This window comes from Dunckerocampus dactyliophorus, chromosome 6 (assembly GCF_027744805.1).
Source record: "Dunckerocampus dactyliophorus isolate RoL2022-P2 chromosome 6, RoL_Ddac_1.1, whole genome shotgun sequence".
Classification (NCBI taxonomy): Eukaryota; Metazoa; Chordata; class Actinopteri; order Syngnathiformes; family Syngnathidae; genus Dunckerocampus; species Dunckerocampus dactyliophorus.
Window position 1 is genome coordinate 20,040,775 of NC_072824.1, and position 17,280 is coordinate 20,058,054.

The 17,280-nt window shown below is 39.2% G+C and overlaps 3 protein-coding genes across 3 annotated transcripts; 2 read left to right on the forward strand and 1 right to left on the reverse strand.

Annotated features, from left to right (window-relative positions):
• Positions 1-590: 590 nt before the first annotated feature.
• On the forward strand, positions 591-3,671 carry LOC129183147 (OCIA domain-containing protein 1). The gene is made up of 8 exons (XM_054780064.1): positions 591-783; positions 942-1,026; positions 1,148-1,201; positions 1,287-1,334; positions 1,477-1,606; positions 1,691-1,848; positions 3,248-3,409; positions 3,496-3,671. Exons 1-8 carry the CDS (start codon positions 730-732, stop codon positions 3,531-3,533), a joined length of 729 nt encoding a protein of 242 aa, XP_054636039.1. The 5' UTR covers positions 591-729; the 3' UTR covers positions 3,534-3,671.
• rhbdd2 (rhomboid domain containing 2) lies at positions 2,914-7,434 on the reverse strand. Its single transcript, XM_054779022.1, has 3 exons — positions 7,351-7,434; positions 6,347-6,392; positions 2,914-6,006 (listed from the first exon to the last, which is right to left on the reverse strand). Exons 1-3 carry the CDS (start codon positions 7,432-7,434, stop codon positions 5,162-5,164), a joined length of 975 nt encoding a protein of 324 aa, XP_054634997.1. The 3' UTR covers positions 2,914-5,161.
• On the forward strand, positions 7,236-15,735 carry chic2 (cysteine-rich hydrophobic domain 2). The gene is made up of 6 exons (XM_054780267.1): positions 7,236-7,593; positions 9,170-9,224; positions 10,187-10,342; positions 10,427-10,483; positions 10,685-10,744; positions 12,447-15,735. Exons 1-6 carry the CDS (start codon positions 7,460-7,462, stop codon positions 12,495-12,497), a joined length of 513 nt encoding a protein of 170 aa, XP_054636242.1. The 5' UTR covers positions 7,236-7,459; the 3' UTR covers positions 12,498-15,735.
• Positions 15,736-17,280: the final 1,545 nt, after the last annotated feature.

The following is a 17,280-nucleotide window of genomic DNA, read 5'->3' on the forward strand; positions in this document are numbered from 1 at the left end:
TAAAACCAAAAATAATAGAAAAAAATGTTTTCAACCTTTATTTTGTTTCTTTTTATTTTGTCGATAGTGTCTCAAATTTATGAGATACACTATAGTACAGTAAAAATAGTAGGTTTTTTTTCTTTGGTGTTTTCATAATCTTATTATGAATATTTTATTTTGTACAATATTATTTTGTTTCTGTACTCATCCCCGATGCCTCCATTATGTCTACTGTCTACTGTGTTTGTGTGTGTGTTGTATTAACACCAAATAATAAAATAACAACCTTTTTAATACTTTTTTGGAGCTTGTAACAAGCAATAATAATTACGCTTTTAAGAACTATGCTGCTGTTTTTGTTTACATGAGTTCATTACGATAACGCACTGCATCACTGTACAGTACTGTATTTAGCAGTAAAGTCGCTACGGGGGAACCGTGAACCATTTTGAAACCTTCCAAAGGAAAAGCGCCTGTTGAATTATTGAACTCCATTTTTTATTATTCACACACATAGCTTTAAAAAAATGTTCATACTCTATTTCATTTCTTGTTGGTCTGTTCTCTATTCAGCCACTATTTTTTTCTTTGCCGTGTACGGCGACCCTACTCTACTAAAGTCACCTTTTCATTTCCGGGTTACGTCACACAGAGGACGTATGCTATATGATACTCCTCTTATAGTGGGTTACTTTATGTTATTTCTAATGCATTGAAGGCTACAAAAGGTGTTGTTGTTTTTGCGACATGTCTTCTTCTTCTGCGGGTTTTAAGGAGGAAGTGGAGCGGCGAGGAGCACAGGTTAGCATTATCCAAGCGTGTGCTAAGGCGTGAGCTAGCTTGAAATGACTATTAGCTGAAGCACCTGCTTGTTTAAACTTCACCAGTTTGTCTTTAATGCGGTCTCGGTGTTGCTTGACATTAAATATCATTAAGTATCTATGGTTGCTCGGCCACAGGTACCCTTGGGTTTGGGCTACATTCCAACGGAGGAGGAGAGGAAACTGTTAAAAGAGTGTCGCCAGGAGAGTTTATATTACAGAGGTAAGTTCATGTCAATGTGCGAGAAACAATGCCACAACATTAGGTACACTTACACAACCCGGAGGCGCTACATCATTTTATTGATGTCATAAGAAAAGTAAAAATGATGCTTCTCTTCTAGAGTTGCCCTTTGCTGTGGTGAGCATGGCTATCACTCAAGCCTTTGTTTCCAGAGGTAAACACGCACACGCACAATGTGGAGGCTATTTAAAGAACATGAAGACATGATTAAAAAGATCTCTTTTCCGTTTATACATCAGGGTTTCTCTCTGCATCTCCAAGGTTTGGAGCTTTGCCCAAGGTGGCCTGTAAGTTTGTAAACAAAACCCCCACTGTATGAAACAAATACTCAAGTTTGTTAGTTTTTTGTTCTAAGTGGGATATTTCCCAGCAGTCTGTGAATGCAGCATTGTTTTTTTATGGATGCATCCCCTTGTTTGTGCCTGCCAGTTGCTGGCTTCTGTGGCTACATGGCAGGGAGGATTTCCTACATGAAAACGTGTCAGGAGAAGTTCAAGAAGTTGGAGAACTCTCCTCTGGCAGATGCCCTGAGAGGGCAAAGAGGACTGCTTCCACAGTCGTGTGTACCACCCACTCCACACCACTGTGTCATTCTACACTCTTACGTCCTACTGTAATATCGTGTTCTGATTTTCCGCCCTAGTCCCAACAGTCCTCAATCAGAGCTGAGCGACCCTAACAGCCAGAACTTTGACACCATGTTCCAGCCAGCAGAGGGCAAGACCCAGACATCAGAACCAGAACATGGTTTTAATCCAGAAACACCCTCTCAGATGAGGAATGCAGACTTTAATGCACCAGGTAACACTGTGACAAATATTTATCATTGTTTATTTTACCTATAGCTCGTATTTATGTGTTAAAGGGATAGTTCAGATTTTTTGAAATGAAGTTTTATAACATCCCCATCAGCATTGTAGTCCAATAACAGCGATTTACCCCCCCCACTTGGTCTCCTAAGTCCAGTTCTGGTCAGATTTCTGTGATGAAGAACGTAGTTCCACTTATGTGCTGGGGACAATTAAGTAAAGAGTTTGACTTCTCAAAACAATATGCGTTCAAAAGATACATTTGCATCACAAAAATGCTTTCTCAAAAAAACTCAAACCTCAAAAAAACGCTTGGCATTATATCTGTCTCCCGCCGTATCCCTCGCATCTCGCATCTTCTTTCAGATACAACGGCAAGCATTTTGTGAGGTCTGATTTTTTTTGAGAGAGAGAGAGAGGGCATTTTTGTGATGCAAATGTATTAATCTTTTGAACGCATATTGTTTTGAAAAGCCAAACTCTTTACTTAATTGTCCCCAACAACTAAGCGGAACTTCGTTCTTCATCACGGAAATCTGACCAGAACTGGACTTAGGAGACCAAGTGGGGGGCTAAGTCGCTGATGGGGGATGTCATACAACTTCATGTCAAAAAATCCGAACTATCCCTTGAAGTAGCAATGAAGAGTGGGGTTAGGCAGAGCAATGACCCGAGTGTGTATGTGTATATAATGCATATGTAGGCATTTTTTAAGACCTGTTTTTGGAAAAATCTATTTTAAATCGGTGAAATAACTGGTAGACCTCTCCACATCACTGATTGTGTGTGTGTGACCGTGACAGGAAAGTTCTGACATTTGGAGAGAAATCTTTTGGTACCACCTGTTGTCTGAATATAAGATGAGCTATCTTTTTCAGACTAGGAACGCAAATAGTGTTCGATACTGTTGACACGATTATGTATTGGAATTACATACAGTGCCTCTGGAAAGTATTCACAGCACTTCACTTTTTCCACATTTTGTTATGGTACAGCCGTATTCCAAAATGGAATAAATTCATTTCCCACTTTTCCTATTTTACACGCAATACCCCATAATGACAAGATGAAAAAAGTTATTTTTGTGCTTTTGTTATTTTTTATTGCCCCTTGGCACATTCTAAAAATACAAATAAACCAAACTAAAAAAGAAAAAAACAGCAAAAGAAGGGGGGGGGAGGGGCTAATTTTCCGAGAATAAAAATCATATTAAGATAAAAATATAAACATGGAAAATTTCAGGAAAAAACTTGTTATGTGACAAACAAAACAAGGAATAAAGTTGCAATTTTAGAAATAATATTTATAAAATAAAGAAACCGGAGTTTCCCCAATGCATTCAGTTGTCCACTAACTACTAACCTTCATCTCTGCCTCACTGTCCCCTGCAGTCCAGACGTACATGGAAGAGGATGTACCCAAGAGGAAAGCCATCCTCTATGAGGACTTGCGGATCAAAAACCGAGAGAATTATGAAGTCACGCTCACTCAAAAGGCAGAGACGCTCCTTAAAACGCCACCCGAAAAGGAGCAGGAAAGACCAACAAAAAGCGGTGGGCTGTCTCTGAACAAATGTCTCAAATATGACCTGGAATATTTTTCATAAAAGACATTGTATCATGTGTGTTTCCTGTTACAGTGAAGAAAAACATCTATGGAGACACCTGGGAGGAATGAGTCCTGTTTTCCATGTAGAACACTAATCCTGTGACACTCAGTGGCCTTCCTGATCCAAAGGGACTCAAATGTCATCTGAGCAGCCATTAATATGTCTTTGCAAAAGTATCCATTAAACCAAAGTGCTTATGTGCACACCATAGTGTCTCTTTTGTGGATTGTCAGCCATTGGAATTTAGTGTTAGTGATGTTTGGTTCATTTTATGGCTTCTGGCTACTCTGAGTCACTCACTAAAGTGATCACATGCGCATGCACATTACATAAGTGGTGGGCTGTGCATTTGGTACCTGGGCCCTCAGTTGGGACTTAAGCGTCCCAATCCACCTCTTAATACCACCACTATCACAATTATACAAATCATCAATAATACAGAAAAAAATAACATACAAAAAGGAAATATAACAATGCGTAGTGTTATAGATTTGGGAATGAATTCCATTATTACTAAAGCGAGAAACCCAGTTAAGCCTTTATCTTTGAATATATAGTCTCCAAACCTCTACACTACAACATCTAGAACAGTTCAGAATCAATATGTATCTAATACTGTGAGAAAAACAAATGAAATAAAATGCCACCACACATAAGCACTGGTCTGGAAGCCTTCCAGTGAAAGTGGCAAATAAACCCTTTCCCAAAATGACGTGTATATATTAAACACGCATACAGTATAAACTCACTTATTTGTTCATATAACACACATAGAAGATGAGCAACGCTGTGTCTGTCGCCGTGACAGAACAGCATCCATTAAGCGCTGCGCTGTTCATGTCATGTGTTAAAGCACACTAGTGACTTATTGTTAGGAATAGGCTGTCAGACATCAACTAATCAGAGAACAAAAAAATGCCGATGTTACTCTACTCCTGCTAGCTGGCCCTGTGAGGCGAACACAGAAGCTGAAAACTGATTGGACATAAAAGGTCACTTAACATACATGTATTGGAGGCAGTGCAGCAAAGAGACGTGCCACTGAATGAAGACTGCTGGGAATAAATGGTTTCATGGAACAAATACTAGAATTGAAGTTGTAAATATAGGTCAGTAATTCTGATAAGTGTTTAGGCCACTAGACAAGGCTTTGCTGGCCCTGACACCACATTACATTTAATTAAAAATTCCGCACACCAAAAAAAACAAACACAATCACCAATAACAAATTTAACAAAATGTAAAATGCACAAATCAGTTGTAACATAACAAAATATGAATATATTCATCAATGTAGCATGTGTATAAAATACTGTATATGAGCCACATATTGAACACGGGCGCCTCTTTACTGTATTTATCTTATACTTAAGAGTCAAAGCCTCAAATGAACCAATTCAACATAACCATCCGAGTCTCTGGTGGATGGATTTTGAAAGATTCGAATCGTTAACCCAGGTGATTCAGGAACTGACCAGCTCTATTTAAGCTACATTTTACTGAAACAAATATTGACGTGAAGTGACATTTTTATTCCAGTCACAGGGTGACGGTGATTATTAGCATCACTTGTATAATGCATGCTTATAGTGCACAGAAAAACTAACACAAAGAAGAAACCTCCAACAGAACCAAGACTCTATCTAGGTGGCCATCTGCCTCAACTGAGAAACAAAAAAGGACAGCGATGAGAAAACTACTTAACGTAAAGATGACCATGACTATGAGCGTGATGGTTTTGTTTGCAGCTTTGACCAATATTCTGTTCTAAAATGTGTCCACCGAAGCCTGGTGCAGAACCATGAAGATGAGGGAGGTGTGCTGGACCAGATACAGCACCGGCAGAGTTTCTCCAACCCTCATACATCTTGTCTGTGCTTCCAGCAGCCATGTTGGTGCTTGATACTGGTGCGTAGGCCTGCACTGGGTAGGAGCCCGGTGTTGGGTTTATTTGAGGGAGCAGTGTTTGCCTCCTCTCCTCTGTGGACGCTGGGACAAACACTACCATGCTGATGCTCCTCAACAAGCGGAAAGGTGCATTCTTCTCCACAAGACCTGCCCTGGCCTCAGAGATGTCCAAAAGGGAGAACCATCCTCTTCCATGGGCCCATCCAATGAGAGTGGCAATGATGCAGCATGGGAGAACAGTATGAGGAATAACGATGTTGGTGATTAGGACAAACACCCACGGAAGAGCCATGGTGGGGAAACTGACCCCACAAAGGAATCCTTTAGTCATTTTTGTGTGCGTGGTGGTGAGGGCCACACAGGCCAGGGCCACAGGTACTAAGCCCTCTGTGGGCGCTTGGCTATCCTGCAGGACATCCAGGAAGGCGTACAACAAACCAGTGATGGTGGACATCAGGATGCACACAAACAGGAAGCGAACAGTGCCAACTCCTTTCTCCAAACTACCACTGAGGAACACAACGGTGCAGATGCTGAGGAGCAGCTGGCTGAGGCTTCTGTGGTAGAAAGGGTAGGTGAAGAGCCTGTGTATATGTCCATTGAGAAAAACACTGGAACCAACGCTCAGGCTCCCTGGAGAAAAGTCTAAATAGGTTAGGATGCCAAACAAAGCACACGACGTGAGGATGATCAAGAACATCCCGCTCGTAACGACAGGAACCACGTCTCTGAAAACTTGTATAATCGTTTTTAAAGTGCTCGTGGTCATGATTTTAAACGACAGCAAAAATAACTGGATTTAACCAAATTATGGCAGCACTTCAGTAGACCAGGAAGTACCGTTCTTGACGTATCTAAAAGACTGTAAGCACAGTGCATATATTTTCAACAATCACCGACTAATACAAACATAATTCTCAGCTATGTTAACAATGTTCAATAAAAAAAAAAAAACACTTGTATGGCTACACACCTTCACGACTGTTGCTTCGTGTTTTGGTTCCAGTCCTACTTCCGGTCTAGTATTTCAATAATCCTAATAATAATAATAATAATAATAATAATAATAATAATACGGCGATATATTTTCTCATACCTTCTTAACTTTAAAGATTCTTGCGTAAATTAACAACAACAATGTGATAAATTAATAACCTGAATACCGTAGTTTGGTCCTAAATAATTTCCGGTCAGGCCTTTCAAAATAAAACAAACAGTAGCTAAATAACCGTAACGTAAAAAAAAAAACCTGATGAGAAGCTGTATGTAATTTCCGGTAAAGCCTTTCCAAATAAAACAACCATTAGGCAAATAACCGTAACTGTATAATAATAATAACTGTAACCGTAGCTGTACAGTCCCAATTTTGATATTTCTTGCGTAGATTAACAACACCAATAACATTAATGTTTTTTGTTACTGTGTGTATGTATTAAATCAAAAAAGTCAAGCCTTTCGAAATAAGACAAAAAAGAAACTTGGAAACTGATTAGACTCGACGCATTTTCTCACAGTCCTGATTTTTTTTTAACTCATGGCGCTCATAAAACCAAGATGCGTTCATATTTTAAAAAAAATATCAGTGAATTTCAATGTTGTGAATTTCTCTTAAAGTACCCGGGACCCTAATTAGGACGAGCGACATAGAAAGTAAAGTATTTATCTGTGTATAGCATCATTTCTAGTAAATCGTTTCAAAATAAGACAAAAAGCTAATATGGCGGTGTGACATAAATCATCGATTTACTTTTAACAACATATTTCCCTTATTGCTGTGCAAAAACCAACACGAGTCTGTAGTTTGTTAGAGTGACAATTAAAGAGGTATTTGCAATGTATCTCCGGCAGAAAACATACAAGTGATGTCGCGTTTCCGGTGTCGTACAGCGACTGCCGCGGATGTTGATGTTTTGTTTGTGAGCCTGCTCCTGGAAGATGTGAAATATCGGGTTTGGGACGCCTCGCTTTCTTCTCTACTTGTTTATTCTCCATCCGACCAGGTTTGCTAGGAGCAATCCCGGGCGGCATCGTGTCTGACCCGGCGTCTCGACCGGGGAGCATCGCGGTTCGGCGGGGACGTGGTGCGATGATGGAGGACTTTGACGAGATCTACGAGGAAGAGGAGGAGGAAGAAGAGGACGAGGACAGGGCCGCGGAGGAACAGCTTCTCAAGTACGCTCCGGACCCGGTGGTGGTGCGAGGCTCCGGACACGTCACCGTGTAAGTAGCTGACGAGGCTCGCTGCCATTAGGGGGAGACTTGTAACGTTGTCGCCTGACGATTAGCGGGTCGGTGCTAGCTGAGTGCTAACTTGATTATCCTCCTTCTATGGCTCAATGTAGCCCCTCTGTTAGCCACATGCTAACTATAAGAGTTTATGCTACTTTTACATATATACATTGTTTTTCGTCTAATTGTCTCTCTTCACGCTTGTTCATACTTTTGTCAGCAATTTAAAAAACCGAATCATGACTTTATTTCAGAATGTAAGACCAGAGCACAGCCATAGATAGTCTCGTAGCATTAGACACAGTGGTGGTACACTTAATCCTCCTAATTTTCCCATTTTGTTCACTCGAAAGTAACCTCAAATTACCGTCACATTAAAGATCATGGCTATAAATAGCAAGTAATATGTAAAGATAAAGTGTTAAACTTGGTTCAATACAATTCTGCTGAGTTAGTACCAGTTGTCCTCGGGTAACAATATTACTACCTAATATTAACACTTAAGTCACTTATGTTGTACGCAAAACACACGATGGATATAAAATACAGTAATACAAACACAAGCATTACATGAAACAGTAATACCCCGTGCTGGCGATAAACACTTCACTGTCACCCCCCTTTTTAGTTTTGAAGGTTTCAAGCAATCTCAGCCTTCTCTGGAATCAAGATAAGGTTCACTGGGATACAGTGTTGATTCTGGTCTTCCGGTCAAAGCACTAGCAACCTTTCCATCTCAACAACGAGGCCCCTATGCTGCTTGATTATTACCATGTCTTTCATAGGAGCAGAGGATCTGAATTTTTATATTTAATGATGGTCACGACTGTCGAGCTTTTTAGAGCAAAAGTGTTGCCAGTATTGGTGGGCGTGTCTCATCTGAGCGTTTTATGATGTTCTTTTTCACTTCCGTAGTGATGGCTTTCCTTTTCCTTGGTACACTGCCACCAGAAGAGGCTACCTAACGCTTGGGAGACATAATGATGTGCAAAAAGTTCATTAATAAGTGATGTTATGCTTCCTCGGTGTAGCTGCGTGTGAGACTTGAACTGTATTCTTTCGCTGCGCGCCCTGTAACTAATTCTCCAGCGAGTCTCGTATTTACGGGCCAAAACTAATTTTAAATGAATTTATTAGAGTGTGTTTGTCACCACCAGACATCATAAATCGAGGACTACCTCTACACTGAAACATTAAAGGTTGACCCCCAATATGGAAACAGCTATTCCCCATAGAACTTCATAGAAAAAGAAGTCATCTGTTCCAGGGTCAAATTGTCACCATCAGATAACATTTTTAACTGGACAGTCAATTTTAACATAACAGTCTTAACCGGCCTCTCCTTCAGGAAGAAGCCACATGACGCTAAAGAAAAGCGTGACTTTTTAAGCAGATGTCTGCATTTCAGAGAGTAATTTTTTGTACTAGTTTAGAGGGATATTTTTCTTTAAAACCTAATTCTATGACCCCAGACCTTCCACTGTATTTTTTTCATGATCATGACAAATGTCACTTTAAGACCACCGATGTTTACATCTCCATTTTGATGTCCCTCTTAACCCCGCAGGTTTGGGCTTAGTAACAAATTTGAATCGGAATTCCCTTCAGCACTTACAGGCAAGGTAAGTGAAACATGGATATGGAATGCAGTGTTCATGAATACGGCATGAATAGTGATTACACCCCTTCACCCCTATTTTTACTACAGTATATCTTCTCAAGCGACAATACAGTACTGTAGAAATGAAACTTGCATAGACAGTCGTCCCTCGTTTATCGCGGCTAATTAGCTCAGCGATAAGTGAATTTCCACAAAGTAGTATTTGATATTAATAAATGGAATCTTTTCATGGTTATGGCATAGAAAACATTATTACCATTATTGGAGTCCTCTACACATGAAACAGCACCCATTTCGTCATTTTCAGAGAAAATAAGCCATATTAGACATAAATAAGATAACAGACTCCCACGTTAGGAGTTCCTTGTTTTTTTTCTGGACAGCAACTTCCCGCAGTGGCTATTGTCTCATCCATGTATTGTAATGGCGGCTTTAAATGATGAGAGTAAATAAGCCAGTTACGACGTAAATAAAACTGCTGTGTTCCCTAGCAGACCTTAATGGCGGCCAGACAGATGACGTCGGAGGTTCAGAGTTGAGTTTTAGCTTGTCGTGGGGTATGGCCCACACCATAGCCTGTGTTATTATTAGGATTATTATGTTATTACTTTTGTGCCTGTTGTGAAATTAATTAAACCTTTTCTAGCGTTTACGTCTGGCCCTTGTGTCTCCAAACACTGCCACCTAGTGGCCAATGTAACGTAATGTTAAATATGCTTCTTTTTTTTTTTTTTTTTTTTACTAATAATAGGCCATATTCAACCACAAAACAGCAAGCATTTGTTAATGAATTACTTTGAGGGTGCCATGTACGAACCGCGATGTAGCAACGGACGACTGCACTTTTTTTTTTTAGCTACCTTGTAACTTGTATATACTTCAGAGTAGTGATTCTCAACTGGTCGGTCGCGATCCCAAAGTGCGATGACTATGACTTATCTAACCACATACATGCTCTCTCAGGTAGCACCAGAAGAATTCAAAGCAAGCATCAACCGCGTGAACAGTTGTCTGAGGAAGACTCTGCCGGTGAACGTGAGGTGGCTCCTGTGCGGCTGCCTCTGCTGCTGTTGCACACTTGGCTTCAGTTTGTGGCCTGTCATTTGTCTCAGCAAGAGGGTGAGGCACGCACACACACACCACACTACATTTGCAACTGTGACAGACATAACCATGAGAGCTTTTTTCTATCTTGGCTTCCAGACAAGAAGATCTATAGAGAAGCTTCTAGAGTGGGAGAACAGTAGACTCTACCACAAGGTCTGTTTGTTTGTGTGATTTGTGTGTCTTGTTTATAGACGTGTTGAAGAGCTCACCTGTTACCTGCTGCATTCCTCTTCCATGCAGCGTAATATTAGCTGCTATTTGTTCTGATTGTTGGGCCTTGGCGGAGGTTTGCTGTCTACTGAGTGCTCTTTGTTGTATGTTTTCATCATCCTTTTCTTTTCTGTCTATTTACAGTTGTGTTTGCATTGGAGACTGAGCAAAAGGAAGTGTCAATCCAACAACATGATGGAATATGTAAGTGCTGGCAAATGAAAAGCCACATTTTGATAGTTCCTACTTTGATTGTTGTTGATTTGACTTATTTAAAATAAAATGACAGATGCAGTCTGAACATCTGAGGTTAAAGACAATCCATTCTGTAGACAAGGTTTTAAGCAACATTTGGTATTTTAAACAGTCGTGCAGGTGTAAAAGTAAGTTAATCACGACTGATATTAAAATTAGGGATGTCCCGATCCACATTTTTGGGCTTCTAATCCGATTTTTTAAAAGTCTTGCTGATCCGATCCGATAGAGATACTCTCTTTTTTTTTTTTTTTTTTTTTTTTTTTAATAAGCCTTTTGTTAGGAACATGATTTTGTGGAATTGAATGTGGTTATGAAAACAGCTCTTCAAAGCATTGAAAATAATGTAACTTAAGTGAATTGCAGAATTGACTTTTTTATCACACAGCATGACCAACAATATTGTTTGGCATTTATGACAAACCTCCATGAGTCAGTTCCAATAAAACATAAAATTGATTTAAAAAAAATGGGCATATAAAATACTTTTAGGGTAGGAGTTATCATTTGACATGGTTATTGATCAATTTGTGCTGTGATTTAGAATTAATGAAATTTTTTTGAACACACTCTCTTCAACACAATAGTAATTTATTGACGGTCTCTACTATAAGCAACCAGCAGTTAGAGCAGCACTTTCCATGCAAGCTCCTCGCACAATGACACAGTAGTCCGGGCACAGTCAGGGGAACTACCGCTGTAGCTATGGAGCCGATTAGCCAACATCCAACGAGGCACTAACTTCACCAGGGTATACCGCAGACACGTCTGCATGGTAGCGTTGCTTTTTCCTGCGGGTGGCGGGAGTTGAGTCGCAACCAGCTTTGAGGCGCATTGCCGCACCTATCATGTTAGAGTGTGGCCCAGAGTTACAAACGTTTTACGGCGATCTCGTGGGGGAAGCCGATACTGTCCGATCCTGAAGATCAAAACATAAAAACAAAATGCTCTACCTTAATTCCAATACCAAGTGACGACGCATATAGCCACAGTCTCCTTACGTTTCGTAACTTTCTGTGTAGATTTTTCTCTTTGTGTTCTTTTCTTAACACAAATTGTTGAGGCCCATCATAAGTGTTGCAAAAAAAAACACTGTACCTTAATTTTGCCACATTCTTTGTTGAAGCTGCTTCTTCTTTTGGCATAAGTGCTGTGAAAAGCCAAAGAAAAATCAAAACACACACCTTTGATGCCGAGCTCTTGCAAGGTTTGGTGATATCACACACGTCACTCTTTAATATTCCTGTCAAACAAGTGTAAAAAGAAGTTAACAGTGTAAAAACATTGTAAATGCTCCACTTTAATTTGAGTGACAATGTGTTACGGTGACATTACTTTACTTCCTGTGTATATTCTTCTCTTACCACCCTTTGTTGAGGCTTTTTGAGTGTTGCCACAAAAGCCAAAGAAAAAAACAAAAGACATGCACACAGAGTTGATGTGATGCTCACTGAACTGAGGTCTGGAGTGACGCAAACATTAACATGGCAGCAAACTTTGACCTTCTGTGTGAGTTTTTACTTGATAATTTAGTTTGAATTGTGAATTGTACAACTTGAGGGGCGATGTTATGTTTTTTGTAAGTTGGCATCCAATAACCACCCGAGTCTGGTTTTCTCACCTTGCTATCTCTTTCTCTTGTCCCACTCAGGTAATCCTAATAGAATTCCTCCCAAAGATCCCCATCTTCAGACCCGACTAGCCCGTCTGCCCTGAAGATGCCGACTAACGAACTAAAGTCCCTCCTGAATCACTCCGAAAGGATTTTTGTGTTGACAGGGTACAACATCCACCCTCTTATTTTCTTTTATGGACCACTTCTCCCACCATTACCAAGCTTTTTTGTTTACAAGAGTCCTAATTGGTGATTCTGGAGGGGGGGATTCACACCCATCCTTTTAGATTTTACAGCTGGAAACAGTTCTACAGACTGAAGCACAGAGTGAACACATGGTGAAAGGAACACTGTTGGCAGCTCAGATACTGTCCACCAAACCACCAAATACACCCCAGTGCTTTTTTGTTTGTTTTTTTAAACAGGAGATTGTGGAGGACTACTAAATATTAGACTCCAAAAAGCTCATAATTGAAGAGTGTAGCAGTCTTACAAGGAGCACCACTGTAAGGAACCACCGTCAACATGACCTGCACCCAGAGACAATCAGTCTGAATGGATGAACTACTTTGGCTCAACAAGGAGGACAAATAGATTTTTTTTTTTTTTACTGTTTTGGGTGACATCACATCACAGATTTTATTTGAAAGGCAACCTTGTGGTTTTTTGCCAACAAACAGCTTGACATGTATGCCATATTTCTTCATTTTAAGTCTCTATCTGGTCATGTGTCAACCTTAAAGTAAAAGCACACGATTGTCTTTTTGTCCTCCTTCATATTATCCTATCCCAGGGGAGATACACAGCTACGAGTGTGGCCCAGATCAGAAAATACGACGAAAAGTAACATGACAGTAATTGTTTTATTTTGTAGTTTAAATAATGGTTTAGTCCAACACTCATCAACTTTTGTTACATTTCACATTTTCATTACACATTAAAAATGACTAGGACATATTTTGTCTCAATGTTTGGATTTGACACAGTATGGAGTAGAGATGGGCGTTTGGCGACGTTATTCTTAATCTACCGAGTAAAATGAATCGATTATTTAAAAAAATATTATGTTAGGATCTCTGAATGGTCCCCACACCTATGTCCATGCCAGTGTTGTATTGAGCAGAATAATGTGCCAAGCCACCTTTAGACCACAAACAGAGACTGAATCAACAGCGTCTCTGCTGGTGGCAGCCAAGTAATGCACTTCATTGTGCCTCAATTACTTCAAAACACAATTCATCACTCATCTGAATTCTTAATTATTGTTATTCCCATCCCTATGTGAAACAAAGCGGCCTATATATGTGGGTCACACTCAGGGGACTATCATCGATCAACAATAAAAATGTAGCACAGTCAGGGTACTCTCTAAGGTTATTATACCACATTACTTGAATATTTGTTTAATATATATATACATATATGTATATATACATACACATGTAGTATATTCCCCGACAACTGTTCTAGTTGAATGAAGGAAGTGAACTTATATTACCAGAGAACTATTTTGTGTTGTTTCATGTAATGTGCTTGATATGTTCTGCACATTCCCATACAGTTAAAATGAGTGATGGCCAAATTTTGAGTTTAAGTGAATTTGTAATGGTTGAATGGGTAACTTTTGGCTGGAAATGACACAAGGAAGTGACACTCAAGTTGTTTTTTTTAATCACAGTTTGAAAACGTATATCCGTTATCTTAGCAGACAAGGGATCCTGTAAATTCTCACATAATCTCGGCCAGAGGAGTCCAAACGTTTTCCATCAAGGGCCGCATACTGAAAAATCAAAGGATTGGGGGCCCTTTTCTACATTTTTTAAATGTTTTTTATCTTTAAAGAAAAACAACAGCCTGCATCTCAGCTTTGTTGTTGGTGACAAAGAGGGTTATTAGAATGAACTTTTTCTCCTTATGTTATACTTTTTTGCTGTTTTTTATTTTTACAAGTACTCTTTTACATTTTTTTCAAGTAATATTATGACTTTATTCTCATAATATTTTGATCCTATTATATATAAAAACTTTTTTACCAACATAATTTTCCAAAAAATTGCAACATTTTTCTTTGTTTTGTTTGTTTCTCATATTGCAACATTTTTTCATATATTTCAACTTTATTATTTTTACTCTTCATTTTATGACTTTATTCTCCCAATATTTCATCTATATTCTCGTAAAATTAATGTCCTTTTTTTCCATCTTTGTTGGGTTTTCTTTTAGTTTTCTTGTTTAAATGTCTTTTTAGAATGTGCAGAGGGCCGATGAAAAAACAGCCGCGTGCTGTAAACGGCGCCCGGTTTGCACTTGAAACATCCCTGATCTAGCCTATTCAGTCTAGATCTATACATTTAGAAAACTGGACATGCACGTGTAGAGAAAGGTTATGAAGAATTTTGGACATGTCAATATTTAAAAAAATAACAGTTGATATTTCTTTTTGTCACTGGAGCTTAAAGAACACATGACTTCACTTAAACTCAAAATATGAATTGCCGTATTGACCCGGATATAAGACGCCCCTCTTTTTAAAGGAATTTTTGGAAAACAATATCAGTGAAATAACTGGTTGCTGCTTAACAGTTTGATGATGACGGTCTTAAAATTAGCATCATCACATCATCATAGCACACAACTTGTTGCCCAACCTTTTGACACACTTTTTTTCCCCCAGCTGATCTCTGCAGCTGGTGTGTGTGAGTGACAGGAAGAAAAGCTCTGTCTCGTGCCACCTGTTGGTTTGCATAAATATCTCTAGACCCCAAATATAACACAACCTTTGTTTTGCGGACTGCTTTTAGGGGAATCATGCCATCGTATATTCAGGTCAATACAGTAATTTGAGCGTAAGTGCACATTATCACTGGGTCGTGACTTTTCTATGTGTTGGATCTTATTTAGCTGTCTATAAACAAAGGCGTGAGGCCATAATATGCAGATATTTGTGAAGCGCGGACACACATGATGCAAATGTTGATCTCAGACTGTGATTTGAAGCCTGCGCAGAAACAATTTTCTTATTAGTGTGTGTGTGTGTGTGTGTGTGTGTGGTTAGACAGTGATCTTACCGAGATCCGCCTCCTCATGGCATACAGTACCAGTCAAAAGTCTGAAGACACCTTCTCATTTAATAGCAAGACAAAGTATGTCTAAACTTTTGTAACCCCTTGGTGAAGTCTCAGAAATAAACAGCAAGAAGCGACACAATGCCAGGAAATGAATGTAATGCTTGTGTGTTGTTGGGAAGAAAGATGTATGTATATATGACCCATATGCAGGTGTATGTGCAGTAATAAATTACCAATAAAGCAGGCTATGGGGCGTCCTTCTTAGTGTATCTGAGTTTGATTAGTAAACCTGAGCTGAGCTGCTTCATTAGATCAGTGCTCCCATCCGCTAGTGGGCCAAGGCACACCACCTCACAAGTGCATCCACAGGTTAATTATGTATCTACTGCTATCTACTGGAGGTAGAGCTACTATATGTCACCGGCTTAGATAGATGAACAAAGACACATTATTTCAATTTAAAAAATTATTCAATTAAGTGAAATTGGATAATTTACTGAGGCAAGCCTGATAATCTCGCAGGGCACACATGTGCCATAGCACAGTGGTTGGGGATCACCGCATTAGCTACATCACTGCAGGCTGCAAACTAATGAACACTCCTGGGCAACACTTTTAAGACCAGTTGAAAAATTGCATGTACATTTTGCACTGTTGGATCTTAAGGAGGTTCTAAGTAGAACTTCAAAATGCAAAAACAAGAAACGGGAGTGAAACAAAAAAATGTTGGTGAAACAGGCTGTTGCCATCAGCTGATCAAAAGTTTAAGACCCTAAAAAAAAAACCTGAAACTCCCTTAAAATAGATATAAAATGTTCAAAAAAGAAAATGAGGACCTGTTGTTTTGGGCTCGTTTGATGCCAGTGTTTCCAGGAGGATAGTGGGAATGCTGTTCCAGGCGGTGAAGATGGCTTCACGCAGGGCATCCACTGTCTGGAACTGATGTCCATTTTTATAAACTTCCCTTGCCATCCATCTCCAAATGTTCCCAAATGGAATTAGATCAGGGGAACACGCAGGATGGTCAAAAAGAGTGACATATCTGCAAGAAGTCCTCTGTCCATTAAGAGAATATGCAAAAGAACAGAAGTCAGCCATGGATGACAAAGGGATTGCAAAATGCCTGTGAGAAGAAAAACACATTATATAGGAGACTTCTAACACAAGAAAGTAAAGAAGCACACAAAAAGTACTATATAAAGACAAATTAACAGACACAGCGTGTAAGAAATATTACAGTCTATTAGAGAAAAACAAAAACATTAGAGCAACGTTGTACTAATGTTGATAATAATGAGGATTTAGGATGCCTCAGTCCTCAATATTTTATAGATAGAAATGCTATAAAAGTCTAACAGGGTTATGGAATAGACATGAACAAAGATGTAGAATAGGCATGGGATAAGTTGAGGACACAAAAACTAGAAAATACAGTAATACTTACTCGTGCATTAGTGCAGTACTGATGTCTGTCTGAATCCGTGCCGTGCGGAATCTAAAGAACATGCAACCATGAACAATTTCATGCATTTATGAGTACACTAGGTCCCCAACTTACGAACACAATTGGTTCCAGACACCCATTCTTAAGTCGAATCGTTCTTAAGTAGGGGAAAAGGTAATATTACCAATGATATAGGTACTACATGTACGTGTATACATATACAGTATATGTGTATGTATGTAAATATGAGTTTGGATGCAGTGGTAATATTAAACGAAGATAATTAATGAAAAAAACAATAATAAAAGTGATATAATAATACGTAATGATAAATTATTAAATTGTTATTATTAAATTA